This window comes from Myotis yumanensis, unplaced genomic scaffold, assembly GCF_028538775.1.
Source record: "Myotis yumanensis isolate MYYU_CA2020_CCGP unplaced genomic scaffold, mMyoYum1.0.hap1 SCAF_20, whole genome shotgun sequence".
NCBI lineage: Eukaryota > Metazoa > Chordata > Mammalia > Chiroptera > Vespertilionidae > Myotis > Myotis yumanensis.
Window position 1 is genome coordinate 2,268,642 of NW_027223771.1, and position 16,331 is coordinate 2,284,972.

Consider the following 16,331-nt stretch of genomic DNA (forward strand, 5'->3'; position numbering starts at 1 on the left):
ATATTTTAAAGGGGGGGTACCCCAGGAGGCATATGAAGGGGTCTCCACAGAGGTCAGGGCGCCCCTACCCATTGCCCTGTGGGCCCTGCTTTCGCTGCTGTTCCTTTTCCCAGCGCCGGCGCCTCTGGGCCCCCGGTGACGAGGCCGGGGCGGGGGGTGGGGATTGGGGGAAGGCGGGATCCGGGCCGCGGGTCCCCTCCCGGGCTGGGCGCCAGCGATCGGGGCGGCACCTGGGTCAGCAGTTCCACAACTCGCTGGGGCCGCCCCGCCCCCGCCCCTGCCTGGGTTTTATAAACCCGTCCGCCTCTGAGCGCCGGATTCCGGCCGGAGCGCGCCCTGCCCGAGTCCCCGCAGCGGCCAGGGGTCCCCGCAGCGCCCGGCCAGGGGTTCCCGCAGCGCCCAGGGGTCCCCGCAGCATGGCCTGGAACACCAACCTGCGCTGGCGGCTGCCGCTCACCTGCCTGCTGCTGCAGGTGGCCATGGTGGTCCTCTTCGGCGTGTTCGTGCGCTACAGCCCCGAGGCTGACGCCCATTGGATCGAGGGGAAGGAGCCCGGGAACCGGTCCAGCGACCTGGAGAACGACTTCTACTATCGCTACCCTAGTAAGTGCCGCCGCCCTGGAGGCCCAGGGACAGCGCATCCGGGCCGGCCGGTCCCCACCCGGCCCGGAGCTCGGGCGCTGGGAACCAGGGCAAGCGCACAGGAGATGCCGCTCACAGTCTGGGCTCCTCTCTAGGAATCTCGCTGGAGAACTGGCCAGATGTGCACAAACTCCTTTTTTCCCTGTGGAAAAGGTAATAGGGGCCCTAGCCGGTTTGGCTCAGTGGATAGAGCGTCGGCCTGCGGATGGAAGAGTCCCAGGTTCGATTCCCTGGTCAAGGGAACATACCTCGATTGCAGGCTCCTCCCCAGAGGGGCCCTGTTCAGGGTGCATGCAGGAGGCAACCAATCCATGTGTTTCTCTCACATGGATGTCTCTCTCTTCCACTCTATAGGGAACTCTCACTCACCTGGGTGAGCTCATCCAGGTGTCCCCCCAACCTCCTTGTTAGAGAGGCCTGCCTGGTGTCCCCAAAAGACATAAGCCCCCCATCTTAGTCACCAGCCAGGGGGTGACCCTGGCTCCCTTGCCCAGCTGTGCCATCCTGTCCTTGTCTAGGGCCACAGGGATGGCTCCTTGGCCTGCCAGGCCTCCTGCTGGGAGAGAGGAGAGGTGTGTGGGTCCGTGGCCCCACCCGCTTTGTCTGGGAGAGGGAGCACCCCCAAATTCTCAGGTACCCAAGTGCCGAGGTTAAGAGCCTGCCTTGGCATCACCAGACCTCACTGCTCAATGCCTCTGCCATTCCCCAGGTGGGTGGCTTTAGGCAAATGTCCTCACCTGTGGAATGAGGATGACAAATCAGGGACAGTGCCGGGCATGGAATCCTCACTTCACGATGGAAAATTACTAGAAAAGCACTCAACACAGGAGTTGGGAGGACGGCCCCCATTCAAGCTGTCCCACGAACAGAGGGCAGTACGGCCTGCACTTTGGAATGAAACAGATCTGGGCCCATCACTAAATGGAGTGAGCCCACTCCCCAGCCACTCTGAGCCACTCTGAGCCTCAGCATGCCCATCTGTGAAATGGGCATGTTATTGAATGCACAGGTCCTTTAGGAAGATGCAAGGTGGCAGGTGCCTGGTAGGACACATCTCCTGGCACCGAGTGAGAGGACAGTAAATGCTGGTATCGCGTTTCCTCATAAGGGAGTGAGTGCTCCGTCGATGACTGTATTTAAATGGAGGCTGAACATTTCTTTCGATAGGTAACCAAGGCATAGCTCCCTGAATATTGGTTTCAACTCATAGCACTGCACTTCCTTTGGGCTGTCCCCACTTACCAGGGTCTTTTGCATTGTAAATGCTCTCTGGTGTGGCATTTGTTCCTGTGTTGTGGTGCAGGAAACGGAGCTTAGAGATTTACCCAAAGCTCTCAGCTGGTCAGTGGCACCTGCAGGGATGGAGCCACGCCCTCCCCCACCCTCCCACAGCCCACCTGCTTCCCTCCCCCCATACTCTGTGGCATTGCCAGCCCCTGGCTACGTCCTCAAGAGATTTTGCAGCAATGGCATGATTCTGCGGGTGGCCCTGAGTGTGGGAGAGATGAGCACAGAGCCTTGGGGAACTGAGGGATGGGCCAGCGGTCCCCAAAGGGAGCAGTTTAGGCTGGGCTGGCCTGCAGAGCTTTGGGGCACCACTGGGCTGCCGTGGCCCATTGGGGTGGGCAACTTTGTCTTCAGATTTTGGAGATTTCTGAGAACTATCCCGGGAGGGAAGAGAGAGCTAGGAAGCAGGTGCGGACTCGGAGAGTGAGAGCAGCTGTGTACTGGTGCCCCCTGGTGGCAGCTCTCAGGATGGCAGCCAGTGTGCCACCCTGCCCCACAGGGACCCCAGGTTGAGAGAATTGGTTCTGGGCGGGGCTGCTTGAGTCTCCCGCCACCCCTCCACCCCCAGGCTGGGGAAAGAGTGGGCATTAGGGGTGTCTTACTAACTTCCACTGACCTTCATTCAGCAAGTCTCGAACTCAATGGATGCAAAGCTGGTCAGTCCTGAAAGAGAAAAAGAGAAACAGTAGCTAACAGGATTGAGCAATTGCTAAAGAGCCAGGCTTATGTCTGGGCGCTGGTTGGATCACCTCACTAAATGTGCACCTGAAACCCTAGCAGTGAGCCCTACCTGAGCACCGCCATGACTCCCCATGTTACGGGGAAAGACACAACAGATCAGAGGTTATGTCCTTGAAGGTCGTACAGTCTGAACTTTCAAACCATTTTTTAACTGATTTTTTTTTTTGAGAGAGAGAGAGGAAGGGAGAGAGAGAGATAGAAACATCAATGAGAAACATCATCAGTCAGCTGCCTCCTGCACGCCCCTTACTGGGGATGGAGCCCACAACCAGGCATGTGCCCTTGACCAGAATCGAACCAGCAACCTCTCAGTGCACAGGACAATGCCCAACCAACTGAGCCACACAGGCCAGGGCTTAAACCATTATTATTAAAAGCATTTTAGCCCTAACAGGTTTCGCTCAATGGATAGAGCGTCAGCTTTCGGACTGAAGGGTCCCAGGTTCAATTCCGGTCAAGGGCACATGCCTGGGTTGTCAGCTGATCCCCTGCAGGGGACACGGAGGAGGCAGCCAATCAATGATTCTCTCTCATCATTGATGTTTCTATCTCTTTCCCTCTCTCTTCCTCTCTGAAATTAATAAAGATATATATTAAACAAAAATAAAAGCATTTTAGGTAGCAGCAAGCTTTATGAAACACTAGAGGCCCAGTGCACAAAATTCATGCATGGGGGTGGGGGGTCCCTCAGCCTGGCCTGCACCCTCTCCATTCCAGGACCTCTCAGGCATGTCTGATGGCCCGGATGTCTCACAATCCGGGACCGCTGGCTCCTAACCACTCACCTGCCTACCTGCCTGATCGCCCCTAACCACTCTGCCTGTCTGCCTGGTCACCCCTAACTGCCCTCCCCTGCCAGTCTGGTCACCCCTAACTGCTTTCCCCTGCCGGCCTGGTTGCCCCTAACCGCCTCTGCCTCAGCCCCGGCCACCGAGGCTTTGTCCAGAAGGACATCCAGAAGATGTCTGGTCTAATTAGCATATTACCCTTTTATTAGTATAGATACATTAATAAACTTGTAGGTTTGGGTTGTAAATTAGGACCAGTTTGGGAGGTAAAGAGAAAGGGAGCAAGAGAATGAATTGAGGAGGTACCCAAGGCAGTGGGGAGGGGAGCTGGCCTCCATGTGCCTGAGGGAAGGGGAGAACAGACAACCCCAGACAGGGTCTGGGGGAGGTCAGGGCACCCACAGAGGCAGGGAGAAGGACAGGAGAGAGGGGGACAGCATGGGAAGCAGAGGGCTCCCTGTCCCTGCTCTCAAGCCACACACGTATCTAGTGGGGTTCCCCATCCCCCCCCATCCTCTTTTCAGCCTTGCCCCTGCCCCCAGGGTCCTCATTCCACAAGACAGCTGACACCCCTCTCCTCCAAAGGCCCCCAGATTCTGTTCCTCCCACCTCCCTGCCAGTTCTCAGCTTCTGTCGCCCTCTCATCGCTTTCACTTTCTGACTCACAGCTCTATTTGCAGGCCTGCCCAATCTCAGACCCCAGCTCCCACCCGCGCAGCCAGCCAACCCCCACTCCTTCATGCCACCCTGCCCATCCCTCACCACCCCCACCCCCGGCCCTGCCCGGGGTCATCTCCAACCCCCCCCAGCCAGCACCAGACCCAGCACTCCCTCCCACCCCGCAACCTCTTCCCACTTCCCTGTGTTTATCAACAGCCCCGCCAGCTCCCCTCCCTGAGCTGTGGTCTGAAGATGTCACCTCCCGCTGCCTCACACCTCTCCTACGGTCTGTCACCCATCCCGTCTGTCCTTCCCAAGAATAACCACCGTGCCAGGCACGCTGCTTCACACCCATTAGCTCCGTGTCCCCACCGCAGTTGGAAACATGATGACCCATGAAATGCGGTAAGACACGGAGTCAGAGGCAGGTGCTGTGAACGCCCGGCGAGCTGCCGTCTGTGAAAGCTCATACAGGTCTGCACACAGAAGCTGAGAGCTCAGGAGACCCACAGCTCTCCTGCAGCAGCTTGCGTGCCCGCTCCCCTGCCCCTACCCTGCAGTGCGCCCGTTCCCCGTGGCTGCCCCCCGCCGTGGCCAGGCTGCAGTGGGCACCAGGGCCTCTCCGCCTTTATGGGGCTGCTGCCTCACCTGCCTGTGAATTCCCACCTGGGCTTCTCTGACTGCTGCCCAGCGGGCACATCTGGGTGCTGCTGAGGGACCCACCACAACCACTCCTTCATTCATGGATATTTATTTATTCAGTTTTTTAAAAATATGTTTTATTGATTTTTTACAAAGAGGAAGGGAGAGGGATAGAGAGTTAGAAACATCGACGAGAGAGAAACATCAATCATCTGCCTCCTGCACACTCCCCACTGGGGATGTGCCCGCAACCAAGGTACATGCCCTTGACCGGAATCGAACCTGGGACCCTTGAGTCTGCGGGCTGACGCTCTATCCGCTGAGCCAAACCGGTTAGGCCTATTTATTTGTTTAAATATTGATTTCAGAGGAAGGGAGGAGAGAGAGACAAAAACATCCATGATGAGAATCATGGATCGGCTGCCTCCTGCACGCCACACACTGGGGAGCGAGCCCGCAACCGGGGCGCCTGCCCTGACCTGGAATCGAACCGGGACCTGCTGGTTCAGAGGTCGATGCTCAACCGCTGAGCCATGCCGGCCCGGCATTCATGGATATTTATGGAGAGTCTTCGTGGCACTTCGTGCTGGGCAACACCAGAGTGAACACAGCAGGCGTGGGCCTGCAAACTGTAATGAGAACTAGACAAGAAAGAAGAGGCATGTCCTGAGAGAGAGAACCGCCTTAATTTTTAAAAAATGTATTTTTATTGATTTCTGAGAGGAAGGGAGAGAGAAAACGTCACTGATGAGCGAGAACTGGCATCACCCGCGCCTGCACTCTCCCCGCAGGCTTCCAGGACGTGCACGTGATGATCTTCGTGGGCTTCGGCTTCCTCATGACCTTCCTGCAGCGCTATGGCTACAGCTCCGTGGGCTTCAACTTCCTGCTGGCGGCCTTCGGCATCCAGTGGGCGCTGCTGATGCAGGGCTGGTTTCACTCCTTCCACGACGGCTACATTCTCGTCGGCGTGGAGAAGTGAGTGCGGCGGGGGCGGGGCCCGGTGTCTGAGGGGCGGGGCCTCGCGAGGGGCGGGGCCTGGGCGAGAGGCGGGCTCAGGGGTGGTGTCTGGGTGGTGGGGCAGATTGGGGGCGGGGTCTGGGTGAGGGGCCGGATGTGGGTGGGGCCATATGAAAGGCGGGCCCAGGGGTCTGAGTGGTGGAGCTGGGTGAGGGGCGGGGCCTCTGGGAGAGGCGGGGCCTGTATTAAAGGCTGGTCCAGGGGTGGTGTCTGGGTGGTGGGGCAGGCTGGGGGCGGGGCCTGGGTGAGGGGCGGGGCCTGTGTAAGAGGCAGGTCCAGGGGTCTGAGTGGTGGAGCTGGGTGAGGGGCGGGGCCTCTGGGAGAGGCGGGGCCTGTATTAAAGGCGGCCCCAGGGGTGGTGGGGCAGGCTGGGGGCGGGGCCTGAGTGAGGGGCGGGATGGGGCGGGGCCTGTGTAAGAGGCAGGTCCAGGGGCGGTGTCTAGGTGAGGGTGAGGGTGAGGGTGAGGGTGAGGGTGAGGGTGGGCCCGGGGGCGGGGCCTCGGAGTTTGGGGGCTTTGAGCCCACTCCTCATCATCCAACCTGGGTACCCCGAGCCTGGAGCCTGTGACAGACACCACACGTGCACACACACACACACACTCCGCTTCCCGATCAGCGAGTCTCCAGGATGGCTGGGTGTTCTAAGGGTGTCTCCCTCCCCCTCCCCGCAAGTCTGAGGCTGCAGACAGCTCAGCGGCTCCCTTCCAGGGGCGGGGACTGGGTCCTTCGTCCTGACACAGGGAAATTGCCCTGAGACACCGCAGCCCCTGAGCCCCTCCCGGACCTGTCTCCCCACAGCCTCATCAACGCCGACTTCTGCGTGGGCTCAGTCTGCGTGGCCTTCGGGGCAATTCTGGGCAAGGTCAGCCCTGTCCAGCTGCTCATCATGACTCTCTTCCAAGTGACCCTGTTCTCAGTGAATGAGTTCATCCTCCTCAGCCTGCTCAATGTGAGCAGGGGTCGGAGTGGGGGTGAAGGTGGAGGGGACACTTGGGGAGACCCCAGAGGGGTAGCGAGAGAGAGGGCTGGGGAGACATGCCAGCTGGATTCCGTTCAACCTTGGCACGTGACATATATTGGGCATGCGTACAGCCTGAGCTCAGGGACCCCCACGTTCTCCCCTCCCCAGTGCATTGGTCTGTGGGAGTCCCAGGCTCGTGAAGTCAGAGACAGCTGGGCATTGTCTGTGCGTGGCTTGGCGAGGGCGTGGGGGTGGGGGGGAGGACATCAGAGCGTGACTGGCCCCTTGTACCCAAGGTGAAGGACGCAGGGGGCTCCATGACCATCCACACATTCGGCGCCTACTTTGGGCTCACAGTGACCTGGGTCCTCTACCGGCCCAACCTGTACCAGAGCAAGGCCAGGCAGAGCGCTGTGTACCACTCGGACCTCTTCGCCATGATCGGTGAGTCTGCCACAGGGATCGAGGGCCCGCGTGATGCCTGAGGGCCGCCGCGGTCACACTGATCTCCACATGGCGGTCGCTGCCGGTTCCCCGTGGGGGGAGGGAGGGGTGCTCACGGACCATTCCAGAATCTCCGATGCTTTGGGCAGCCACCCTGTGCTTTCCCCAGGCTGCCCCGGGGCCGACACTGTGGTTCCCATCCTGGGGCCAGGGCGGGGTGCTCCATCTCCTCCCTGTGTCCATTCATTCCAGAGAACGCACATGTCCACCACCCACTCTGGTCTCTTAAAGCCTAGCCGGTGTGGCTCAGTGGATAGAGCGTCGGCCTGCGGACCGAAGGGTCCTGGGTTCGATTCCGGTCAAGGGCATGTACCTCAGTTGCAGGCTCCTCCCCCCGCCCAGGCCCTCATCAGAGCTCAGACAGGAGGCAACCAATGGATGTGTTTCTCTCACATCGATCTTTCTCTCTGTCTCTCTCCTTCCCTTCCACTCTCCCTAAAAATCAATGGGAAAATATCCTCGGGTGAGGATTAGCAACAACAACAAAAAACCTAGCCCTGCATTCAGGGAGTGACTCACAGTGTCATGGAAGAGATAACCTCTCCCTCCCGGGAGAGAAAGACTCCCCCGTGGTGTGGTGGGAGCAGGTGGGGGGCAGATAGCTCAGTCATGGGTGGGGTAAGACTTCCTGGGGCAGAGAGGAAGGTAAGTGGAAGTGAGGTAGTGAGCCAGGCAGGGGGGGCGGCCTTCAAGAAGAGCCCCCAGGCCCTGACCGGTTTGGTTCAGTGGATAGAGCGTCGGCCTGCGGACTGAAGGGTCCCAGGTTCGATTCCGGTCAAGGGCATGTACCTTGGCTGTGGGCCCATCCCCAGTGGGGGGGTGTGCAGGAGGCAGCTGAATCGATGTTTCTCTCTCATCGATGTTTCTAACTCTATCCCTCTCCCTTCCTCTCTGTGAAAAATCAATAAAAATATATTTAAAAAAAAAGAAGAGCCCCCAGCATGAGTACAGGGACAGGGACAGGAGACAGCTGGGCATGGCCCACCCATCTAACGCCTCTTCTCCCGCCCCCGGCCCCGTCTGGTCTGGCCAGGCACCCTCTTCCTCTGGATGTACTGGCCCAGCTTCAACTCGGCTGTGTCCAATCACGGAGACGCCCAGCACCGAGCGGCCATCAACACCTACTGCTCCTTGGCAGCCTGCGTGCTGACAGCAGTGGCGCTGTCCAGCGCCCTGCACAAGAAGGGCAAGCTGGACATGGTGAGCAGGGGGCCGGGGGGGGGGGGGGGGGAGGGGGGGCAGTGGGGACCTGGGGAGGGTTGCAGCTCAGCCGGTGGACACACATCCCCAGGCCCTTCCAAGGACTCTGTGAGGCAGGCGGCGTAAGGATCGTTGTACCCATTGCGCGGATGAAGAAACTGAGGCTCAGAGAGAAAGGAGCTGTCCCGATTGCATAGCTGGTTTTCCGCAGAGCTCTGCGTGCGGGAGGCCTGACGTCCCGCCCGCCCTGCCCGCCCCGCCCAGGTGCACATCCAGAACGCCACGCTGGCCGGAGGGGTGGCCGTGGGCACCGCCGCCGAGATGATGCTCATGCCTTACGGCTCCCTCATTGTCGGCTTCATCTGCGGCATCGTCTCCACGCTGGGCTTTGTGTACCTGACGGTGAGGCTCGGAGCGGAGGGGGGGATGGGGAATCCTGGGTCTCTGTATTGAGACCTCCAGAATCCTGGCCTCCCCGCCCCCAGCCTTAGCTCTCGGCCTGAGCAGCACCCCTCCCCCTCCCCAGCCATTCCTGGAGTCCCGCCTACGGATCCAGGACACATGCGGCATCCACAACCTTCATGGCATGCCTGGCGTCATAGGCGGCATCGTGGGTGCTGTGACGGCGGCCTGCGCTAACATTCAAGTTTATGGACAGGAAGGGTACGTATGGCCCGGCCGGCGGGGCTCAGGGGTTGAGCGTCGACCTATGAACCAGGAGGTCACGGTTAGATTCCCTGTCAGGGCACATGCCCGGGTTGCGGGCTCGATCCCCAGTAGGGGGCGTGCAGGAGGCAGCCGATCCATGATTCTCTCTCATCACTGATGTTTCCATCTCTCTCCCTCTCCCTTCCTCTCTGAAATCAATAAAAATGTATTTGTAAATAAGGAAGGGTACAGATGGAGGAGATGCAGGGGACCAAGACTGTGTCTCTCTTCTGGTCCTTCCCCAACGGGACGCCTCTTTTTTCATGGGTCTCTCTCCCCAAGCTCTGTCCTTCCACAAACTTCTGAGACCGTCTGATCGCTCCGATGCCCCCATTTCGCAGATGGCAAGGCTGAGGCCCGGGGCTTGTGGAACACTGGCGCCCGCTCACATCTGTGGAGTGGCAGCACAGGGTTCCGTGGCCTCCCTGAGGGGCCCTGACCTGCCTCCTGTCTCCACCCCAGGCTGGCCCACGCCTTTAACTTTGACGGTTTCAAGACTGAGTGGACCCCGAGCCTGCAGGGCAGTTTCCAGGCCGCAGGCATCTTCGTGTCCCTGGCCATGGCCCTGGTGGGCGGCCTCATTGTGGGTGAGTGGGAGTGGCTGGGCCAGGGGAGGCGGGGCCGTTGTGATGCTTGGTGGTGGTGGGGGGGGGGGTTTGGGGGGGGGGGCCAAGAAATTAGAGGTCAGCCCGGAGCCACCGGGATCCTGGAGAGACGGTCCCCACTGAGGGAAAGGGCTGGGTTAGGCCGAGAGGAAGTGGGTTCTGACCTCTTGTGACCTCTGACTTTCCTTAGGAAGCATTTTGAAATTACCCATCTGGGGCCAAGCTTCTGATGAGAACTGCTTCGAGGATGCGGTCTACTGGGAGGTGAGTTCTAGGGACTTGTCCCCCCCAAGCCCGGCACAAGGACACTGTCCCCCCTCTCCCCTGAGCTGGGGCCTGGGGAGCCAGGCGCTGAGGGGTGGGGATGGAGCCCACACCACCTGCTCTTTCCTCCCGGAGGCTGTGTCTCCTGGGGTTGAAGACTTTAATCTAGAGCAGTGGTTCTCGACCTTCCTAATGCCGCGACCCTTTCATACAGTTCCTCATGTTGTGGTGACCCCCAACCATAAAATTATTTTCATGGCTACTTCATAACTGCAATTTTGCTACTGCTATGAATTGTCATGTAAATATCTGATATGCAGGACGTATTTTCATTGTTACAAATTGAACATAATTAAAGCATAGTGATTAATCACAAAAACAATATGTAATTATATATGTGTTTTCTGATGGTCCTAGGCGACCCCTGTGAAAGGGTCGTTTGACCCCCAAAGGGGTCGTGACCCACAGATTGAGAACCGCTGATCTAGAGCAATGGTTGCCAACGTGGGGCACATGCCCCGTAGGGGGGCAATTTGACTTTTAAGGAGGGGCAATTTGAGAATGAGTTATTAACAGGAAACTTTAGTCCTAGCCTGTGTGGCTCAGTGGATAGAGCGTAGGCCTGCGGACTGAAGGGTCCCGGGTTCAATTCTGGTCAAGGGCACATGCCCGGATTGTGATCAATCCCCAGTAGGGGGCGTGCAGGAGGCAGCTGATCAATGATTCTCTCTCTTCATTGATATTTCTATCTCTCTCTCCCTCTCCTTTCCTCTCTGAAATCAATAAAAATATATTATTTTTAAAAAAGTGAACTTTTTGCATTTCTTCTGGCTCTAGGGGCCTCATGTACAGTCTATAAATATACATGGTGACATATTTATGCATTTCAGTTCTCTATTCTATGCTTTGAAACTTTATTTGCTAGTTTTTCATATCACTTCATATTATTCTTATTTTATTTTAACCATTTCTTAGCGATTTCTTCCTGGGTACTTCAACTGTCCTTCCGTTCTTTCATTTTTCTCTGTCATGGATGCCATGTTCTTTGGAAGCTTGTTTAGACCAAGCTCATGGCCTTTGAGGCTTCCTCCACATGAATAGGAGCTCACTTTTTGAATAATAAGAATTCTATGTCATGGGGGAGGGGGGGGGCTTCAGGATGTTAGAGATGCTTAGGTGGGGCGTGGCCACAGAAAGGTTGGGGACCACTGGTCTAGAGCAATGAATCTGAGAGTGGGGTCTCCATCAGCAGCCCCTGAGAACTTGTCCCTCCTGAATCTGAAACTCAGGGGGAGCATGTCTGCCTCCAGAGCCTGTTCCCCAAGGCAGACCCCGCCCCCCGCCCCCCAAAGAGCAGGGCTGCCTCTACGGGGGAGGCTCCCTCCCAGCTCCTGCCAGGGCTGCTGTGGGTACCTGTGCAGAAACCCAACCTGCAAACATCATTCTAGAAGCTGAAAGTCGTGGGATGTCTTTTAAAACATGCCATGGTGTGGGCTCCCTGTGACTTCGGGAAGTCCTTCCTCCCCAGGAATCATATGGGAGGTGTTTACCTGTGTTTGTTAGATGATGAGGATGGCAGACAGGGACCTAGCCTGTGTCTGTGGCCCCTGATATGAGGATCTGCCCATGATGGCCTTCCTTTTGGTTCTGTATTTTTAAAATATATTTTTATTGATTTCAGAGAAGAAGGGAGAGGGAGAGAGAGAGAGAGAAACATCAAAGATAAAAGAGAATCACTGATCAGTTGCCTCCTGCACAATCCCTACTGGGGATCAAGCCCGCAACCCAGGCATGTGCTCTTGACCGGAATCGAACCCGGGACCCTTCAGTCCGCAGGCCGATGCTCTAGCCACCGAGCCAAACTGGCTAGGGCTCAAGTCTTTTTTCTTCTTCTTCTTCTTCTTTTTTAATGATTTGCCTAGATTTTTCTTGCACAGGCGAGATGGTATTATACACCCAATTTGGTCCCCTGCTCCTTCTCTTTATCTCTCACCAGAAGTGTTCGGTTTCATTCATTCTCACTAAACTCTCTGTTTTAGCAGCATAATTATTTTCACTTCATATTTAAAGTCAGAACTTAAACTATTTTAGACACCACAGTTACAACCCACATGGATTTAATGCTAATGAGACAAACTAAGAAAACACCATCAATTCCCTTATGTAGATGTTTGCTCCAGTTTCTGTTTTGATATTTATAATTTATTAGGGGCTTGGTGCATGAAATTCGTGCACTGGGGGGTGTGTCCCTCAGCTCAGGCCGCACCCTCTCGCAGTCCAGGAGCCCGCGGGGGATGTCTGACTGCTGCAGAGGTAAGAGAGGCTCCCGCCACTGCTGCTGCACTAGACAGCCATGAACCTGTGGGAGTGCACTGACCACCAGGGGGGAGCTCCTGCGTTGAGTGTCTGCCCCCTGGTGCTCAGTGTGCATCAGAGCAACCGGTTGTTCTGCCATTCAGTCGATTTGCATATTAGCCTTTTATTATATAGGATTCTAAGTTCACACCTTTCCCCTGCTGTATACCCTTCAGCCACACTCAGTAGAATCCTGTGCCCGAGGAAGTGAGCCACTGTTGGGCTGGACTTTGGGAAGTTAATCTAGAAGATGACTTCCCAGAGAGAGGGGGAAGATAGCAGTCTTTAGGATTAAATCCTAAGGCAGGGCTGACCCTCTCCACTGGACACAACTGACGGATCCACTTCTGGCCTCCCCCACCTTATTTTATTTGTTGTTGTTTGTTTGTTAATCCTCACCCAAGGATATTTTTCCATTGAATTATTTTATTTCATTTGTATTTATTTAGTAATATATATATGTATATATATATATTTATATATTTATTTATATATTTATTTTACTTTTCCATTGATTTTTAGAGAGAGTGGAAGGGAGAGAGAGTGGGAGAGAGAGAAACACCAATGTGAGAGAGACACATCGATTGGTTGCCTCCCACACATGCCCTGACCGGGGCCAGGAATTGAGCCTGCAACCAAGCTACATGCCCTTGACCGGAATCGAACCTGGAACCCTTCAGTCTGCAGGCTGACGCTCTATCTATCTACTGAGCCAAACCCGCTAGGGCCCTCACCTCACTTTTGGAGCTGCTTGCAGTTCCGGGAGCTTGTCTTGCCTCTCACCGGGCACACAAGTGGGTTTGGCACAACCGGAATCCCCCCAGGCCGGGTGATCAGCCTCTCGTGTGCATTTAGAACACTCGAATGCCTTCCCATCGCTCTGTCCAGTCCTGGAGTGCCCAGCACCCTGGACAGTGGCGGACAGGAACTAGGAACTAGGGGTGTGATGTACAGTAAAGACTGCCCTGCTCCTCGGCGTGCACGCCACACGATGACCACTAGGTGGCGCCCGCCACACACCATTTGCGGCTCCCGACTTGCCCAGGCTGTTCTAGTTCCATGAGGGACACCCGCCCTCCGGGTCCTCCTCCGAGCTGCCTCCTCTCTCTGCAGGTGCCCGAGGAGCCCAAGAACGCTGCCTCGCATCATGAGGACTCTACCCTCAAGGCACCAGAACCCTGAGCTCCCAGGGCAGGTGAGAAGCAGGTAAGGGGAGCGTGGCTTGTCAGTGGGGGATGGATGGGCAGGTTCTCCAAGTGGGGGCCCAGCCCTGGGAATCAGATACCACCAGCAAAGGGGCAAAGAGAAAGCATCAAAGAAATAGAATAGAGCCCTCCTGCCTGGAGTGGGCACGCTGGCGTTGGTGGTCAGACCGGGGTCAGACCGGGTGGCGCACACAGGGATGTGGGCGAGGTGCCTGGGACTGGAATGAATGATGGCTTTGCTGCTTCAGAGCCGAGTGCCTTTGAGGCTCTCCTCTCTCCAGGGACTCAGTCTCATTTACTTTTATTTACTTTTATTTTATTTTTTTAAAAATATATATTTTATTGATTCATTACAGAGAGGAAGGTAGGGAGATAGAGAGTCAGAAACATCAATGAGAGGGAAACATCGATCAGCCGCCTCCTGCACACCTCCCACTGGGGACGTGCCCGCAACCAAGGCACATGGCCCCGACCGGAACCGAACCTGGGACCCTCCAGTCCGAAGGCCGACGCTCTATCCACTGAGCCAAACCGGCCACGGCTACTTTTATTTTTAAATATATTTTTATTGATTTCAGAGAGGAAGGGAGAAATAGAAACATCAATGATGAGAGAGAATCATGGATCGGCTGCCTCCTTATACCTCCTACTGGGGATCGAGCCCACAACCCGGGCATGTGCCCTGACCGGGAGTCGAACTTGACCTCCTGGTTCATAGGTCGACGCTCAACCACTGAGCCACGCCGGCTGGGCCTGAGTCTCATTTATAAAAGTGGGGAGGACAGGACTGGCTCTATTCAATCCATCAACTGGAGCAAGACCCTCCCTTCCTTCCTCCTTTCTGTCAACTCACATTTCCTTGCCCCTCTGGGGAGGCACCGAGCCCTTTCTCCAGCCTTCTGCATCCAACGCTCCAGGGACCCCCACAAAACGGGTGCAATTACTCCCCTCCATTCTTTTATTTACTTACTTATCTTTCCTCACCTGTGGATATTTTCCCATTGGTTTTCAGAGAGCGTGGAAGAGAGAGGGGAAGACAGAGAGAAACATCGATGGGAGAAAAACACATTGACCAGTTGCCTCCTGCACGTACCTGCAGCCATGGTACCTGCAGCCATGGTACCTGCCCTCAACCGGACTCGAACCTGGGATCCTTCGGTCCGCAGGCCGACGCTCTATCCACTGAGCCAAACCGGCCAGGGCCTCCCCTCCCTTGAATAGACGAGGGAGTTAAGGCTCAGAGAGGTTCTGAGTTTCCAGGTCACACAGCTCACAAGTGGATGAACTTGGGGTCTTTCTGGGTTATCATCATCGCTCCTGTCATCCTCACTTGCCCTCCTGGAGGCCAGAGCTTGGAAAGAGCTGGGTCTGGGGCAAAAGGCTGAGTGACGTGGCAGGAGAAGATGTGGGGCTTTAAGGAAAGAGAAAGGCCAGGCTGTGACCAGTGGCTTCCGGTGCTCACCCCACCCCTAAAGGGAAAGGTGCCCCACGAGGCTAAGCAGGACCTGACCGCGGCCCCTGCTCTCGGCTCTCTCCCTGCAGGCTCCACAGATAGTCCCGGCGCCCAGGAGGAGCCGGTGCTGGCCGAGCTGGGCACGTAAGAGCAAGGGGAGCAGCACCCCGCCTGCTGGCATGGCCCAGGGTGCCGCCACCCTCGCTCCCCTTCGCTGCCTGGACATGGAGAAGGAGGAGGAGCAGACAAAGTGGGCGGATAGGCCAGGTTCCGGCTGCAGGAAGCCGGCCACCAGGGCTCCCAGTGGCCTCACTCAGGCAGGAGCGGGGCTGAGCCTGGAAGGGGACCCAAGGCCTCCCGGGCGACAACGTGACTGCCAGCCCCCAGCTGCTGGGTTCTCGGCCTGCACGACCCAGCTCCCTGCCCCCCCTCCCACCCCCACCCCCGACCTCTCTGTGCCATACGCCCATGGCGGCCTCTGTGAATAAAAGTTCTAGGCGTTCTTTGTAACACGGGTGCGAACACTGGAACAGTTTGAGGGAGAACAGGATGCAGAGACCTGGCTTCCAGCCCCAGTCCTGTGACCGCCCACCCCAAGCTGCCATCCACACTGCAAGGGAAATTACCCCAGGCTTCCGGGGGAAGAATTTGGGGTGCTGGAGCCGGCCCCTGCCCGGAGCCCCCTGGCAAGGCTCAGCTTGGGGGCTTGGGTATTTCCCCAAGGGCCTCTGCTTACTTCACATTAGCCATCCCATGTGAAACGGCCATGCCTCCTGTGCCCAGGTGGCTTCCCAGAGTGGGTCACCTGAGTAGGGTTTTGGAGGCTGAATAGGAGTTTACCAGAAGGCTGGCAAAGCAACAGCATGGGCAGAGACTCAGGGATGGGAATGGAGGGAAAGAGAGGGGAGGCAAAAGTATGGCAGCTGGCGACTAAGAAGCAGAATCCAGATCCTTTTGAGGCGCAAAGACCCCAGAGAAGAAGGGGTGAGGGGAAAGGATGGAGAGGGTCTCTCTCGCCTGCAAATCCGCCCTCACCGCCCCATCACAATTCACACACACACACACACACTCAGGTGTTCACTCCCCTTGCCAAAGGGGTGGAGGAGGAGGAGGAGGAGGAGGAGGAAGAGGAGGAGGAGGAGGAGGAGGAGGAGGAGGAGGAGGAGTAGAGGAGGGAGCCGCAACGCAACCTATTCATGTTCCGGCGAGGAACACCCTCATTTTCCACGCTGGGGAAGACAAAACCCCTTCACAACCTGTTTCTGGAACTTGTCAGCAGCTGCCAAGAGGAGCATG

At 56.9% G+C, this 16,331-nt stretch overlaps 1 protein-coding gene across 2 annotated transcripts; it reads left to right on the top strand.

Annotated features, from left to right (window-relative positions):
• The first annotated feature begins 334 nt into the window (after window positions 1–334).
• Window positions 335–15,537, top strand: RHCG (Rh family C glycoprotein). Of its 2 annotated transcripts, none has more exons than XM_070400492.1 (11): window positions 335–603; window positions 5,552–5,738; window positions 6,579–6,729; window positions 7,038–7,185; window positions 8,279–8,445; window positions 8,710–8,847; window positions 8,972–9,108; window positions 9,616–9,740; window positions 9,949–10,022; window positions 13,491–13,583; window positions 15,125–15,537. In XM_070400492.1, the coding sequence occupies exons 1-10, from the start codon at window positions 417–419 to the stop codon at window positions 13,557–13,559; spliced, it is 1,383 nt and encodes a 460-aa protein (XP_070256593.1). In that variant the 5' UTR covers window positions 335–416; the 3' UTR covers window positions 13,560–13,583; window positions 15,125–15,537. The 2 variants fall into 2 exon arrangements, with proteins under 2 accessions (XP_070256593.1, XP_070256594.1); XM_070400493.1 differs by having other exon boundaries at window positions 13,491–13,572.
• The last annotated feature ends 794 nt before the right edge of the window (window positions 15,538–16,331 follow it).

Bases quoted from the DNA above. Each gene is read 5' to 3' on its own strand.
- RHCG (XM_070400492.1), top strand. From the start codon at position 417: ATGGCCTGGAACACCAACCTGCGCTGGCGGCTGCCGCTCACCTGCCTG. The intron at 6,730-7,037 runs GTGAGCAGGGGT...CTTGTACCCAAG, and splicing joins TCCTCCTCAGCCTGCTCAAT to GTGAAGGACGCAGGGGGCTC. The intron at 7,186-8,278 runs GTGAGTCTGCCA...TGGTCTGGCCAG, and splicing joins GGACCTCTTCGCCATGATCG to GCACCCTCTTCCTCTGGATG.